Below are 2859 nucleotides of genomic sequence, written 5' to 3'. Positions count from 1 at the left end.
CCCCAGGGAGGAGCTGGGGTATGTCTCAGTGGTAGAACACCTGCCTAGAATCCCCTAGTGAGGGGCTGAGGTGTGGCTCAGTGGTAGAGCATTTGCTCAGACTGTAGGATTCTTAGCAACTTGATAGGCCTCAGATGTGCAGATTCCCGCTCCTCAAGGAATCCCCATGTGACAGCATGGAAGGGGGTCACCAGACCCAACTGAGTCATTTCCCAACCCCTTGGTGAATTAGAGGTGCCCTCAGGACCTAGAGGAGGAGTTCTTCAACCCTGAGTTATACTTGTGCTCCTTGAAGTATCACCCTGGTGCCAGGTGGGACCCTGAACAAGCAGATGAGGAAGGGGGAGAGGTAGCCCTTTGGAGCTCCTTCTTTGTGGCTCACGTGACTGGAATCTGATCCCTTATTGCCAAAGCTGGCTGCAGATACCAGAACAGAACATGATGTTTCAGGTGTGCCCACAATGGCCACCAAGGACGTTACCATGGGACATGTGTGTTTATTTTAGTAAGCTGACCATATAAATTGTTTTGTCTCCATGATTGCCCTTGTTGAGAAAATTTGTTTAGCTTGGAAATTGGTTTGTTTGTTGTTCTTAGAACTAAAATAGAGAATGCTTATTAAGAAAGAGAAAGGCAGGCCAGCAAGATGTCTCAGTGGTTAAAGACACTTGCCACTGAGCCTGAGGACCTACATCCCCAGGACCCACATGGTGGAAGGAGAGAACCGACTCCTTCAGGTTGTCCTCTGACCTCCCCACATGTGCACTTGTGCACACACACAAATAAATGTAAAATTGTTTAAAAAGAGAAGAAAGAGAAAGGCACTCCCGGAAGGGGGAGCTGCACTAGTAAGCTGGGGAACATGTTTTCCTATATCACTGGAGTGGATGTGTAGGGTTCAGCATATGCTGTGCAAGTGCTCCACCACCAAACCCAACCCCAGCCCCAACAGGAAATTTATTTATTTATTTGAGATTATTTGTGTGTATGTATGTCCCTCACATGCATGAATCCCTGGATTTTAGCCAGAGCACATGGTGGTACATGCCTATAATCCCAACATTGAGGAGGTGGATCAAGGTCATTCTTAGCTGCATAGAGAAGTCAAGGTTAGCCTGAGCTACATGAAACGTTGTCCAAAAGATTTTTTAAAAAAGAACATTTCTTACCCCTTGGCACTGAACTGAGCAGCCTGGCGGCCCACCCACACACTTTTCTTAGGAAATGACATGGTGTACTTTGTCCCCAGCAGCAGAATGACCATCTTCTCTCTCCTTTACAGGCTGAACCCTGTGCCTGGCTCCTACCCCACACAGAGCTGCCACCCTCACCTGCCCCCAAGCTACCCTGTCACTGAGATACAACATGCCAGCAGCCAGAAACTGGTGGCCTGGTCAGCCTGTGCTCCTGGGCACATGCCCAGCCTGCCTCCATACCACCCTGCCTCAGGTCTGTGTTATGTGCAAAACCACTTCGGTCCAAACCCCAGCGCCTCCAGTGTGTACCCAGCTTCTGCAGGGACTTCCCAGGGGGTGCAACCTCCTTCCCTCGTTAGCAGTCCTGACACGGTGTATTCTGGGACCCTGGGCACCCCAGGGACTGCAGGCCCCAAGGAGTCCTCCAGAGTCACCATACCCTAAGCCAGTGTCCAAGGAAGTCCTCTCACATCTTTGGCTTCTAAGAAAAGTCCTATCTGAGCGAGGATTTTCTTGACAAGAATTATTTATTGAAGCCAGGTATGGTGGCTCAGGCCTGTCATCCCCAGTATTTGGAAGGCTGAGGCAGGTGGATCGAAAGTTCAAGGCCTGCCTAGACTATACAGCAAGAAACTATCTCAAAAATAATGAAAAGGTTGGGGATGTGGCTCAATGGTAGAGCATGCTTGACTAGCATGCAGAAGGCCCCAAGTTCAAGCCCCAACACCACAAAAAAGAAAGAAGAGAAAAAAAGTATTTATTGAATACCTCTATGTGCAGTTCTGTTGAGTACTTTGATAAATGTCTCTTTCTGTGTCCTTTCCACCCAAGGCAGCTCTGTGAAACACGATTTACTAACCCAACTTTCAGATACAGAAAATAAAAGTGGGCATGGTAAATGTACCTATTCACAACTGTAACGGAGGCAGGAGGATCAGAAGTTCAAGGTCATCCTCAGTTATACAGAGAGCTGGAGACCAGCCTGGGCTACATGAGAAGTGAGATGTTTTGGGATTCCATGGAGTCTTGAGGCTCCAGAGGAACCCCTCCACCTGGGGTTCTTAGCTCCTACTCCAGTGTCCTGAGCACAGGTAGAAGGTGAAGCTGTCCAAAGCTGCCAAAGGCTCTTGCTAAACCCACCTGTCTCATCCTGCACAGTGCCCATGAATCCATGCTTGTGTCTTGTGTGATGGGCAGCCCTCAGGCCTGTGTAACATCATCTCCCTCCCTCCTTCCCTTCCTCCCCCTCATCCATCCCTGTCCAGACTTTTCTGCTAGGCAGAGGCCACCCATAGCAGCATGCTGGGCCAACCTATCAGTTGTGTTTGTATTAAAACCAGCCTCCAAACTGCCAGTCGTGTGAGGCTTTTTCGTGTTCCGCCCAGAGCAGATACTGCCATAACTTGGGCAATTGTAATCTGGGGTGCAGGGACAAAAGGTGTGAAGGGACCAGGATTGCATCAGACCCACAGCCTATGTCCAGCGGGTCAACAGTTGGGACCTCACTTGGGAAGTGGGTAGCAAAGGTCCTCAACCCAGAGACGGGCGCAAAAGACCGGCCTGGGCAAGTTGGTGAGACCCAACTTCGGTAAGTTTTGTTTTTGTTTTTTCATCCTTTTGAGACAGGGTCTCCCTGTAGCCCCAGCTGGCCTGGCACTCACTA

At 49.7% G+C, this 2859-nt stretch overlaps 1 protein-coding gene across 1 annotated transcript; it reads left to right on the top strand.

The window, feature by feature from the left end:
* Positions 1-1282: 1282 nt before the first annotated feature.
* On the top strand, positions 1283-2550 carry Rhbdd2 (rhomboid domain containing 2; the record flags this gene model as incomplete). Its single annotated transcript, XM_008826548.1, is given in 1 exon segment — positions 1283-2550. A coding segment is annotated over 1 exon segment (358 nt), but the record flags the coding sequence as incomplete, so codon positions are not given.
* Between the last annotated feature and the right edge of the window lie 309 nt (positions 2551-2859).

This window comes from Nannospalax galili, unplaced genomic scaffold (assembly GCF_000622305.1).
Source record: "Nannospalax galili isolate Female #2095 unplaced genomic scaffold, S.galili_v1.0 C49757170, whole genome shotgun sequence".
Taxonomy (NCBI): domain Eukaryota; kingdom Metazoa; phylum Chordata; class Mammalia; order Rodentia; family Spalacidae; genus Nannospalax; species Nannospalax galili.
Note: the sequence above shows the minus strand (reverse complement) of the source record. Positions and strands in the feature narration are given on the sequence as shown.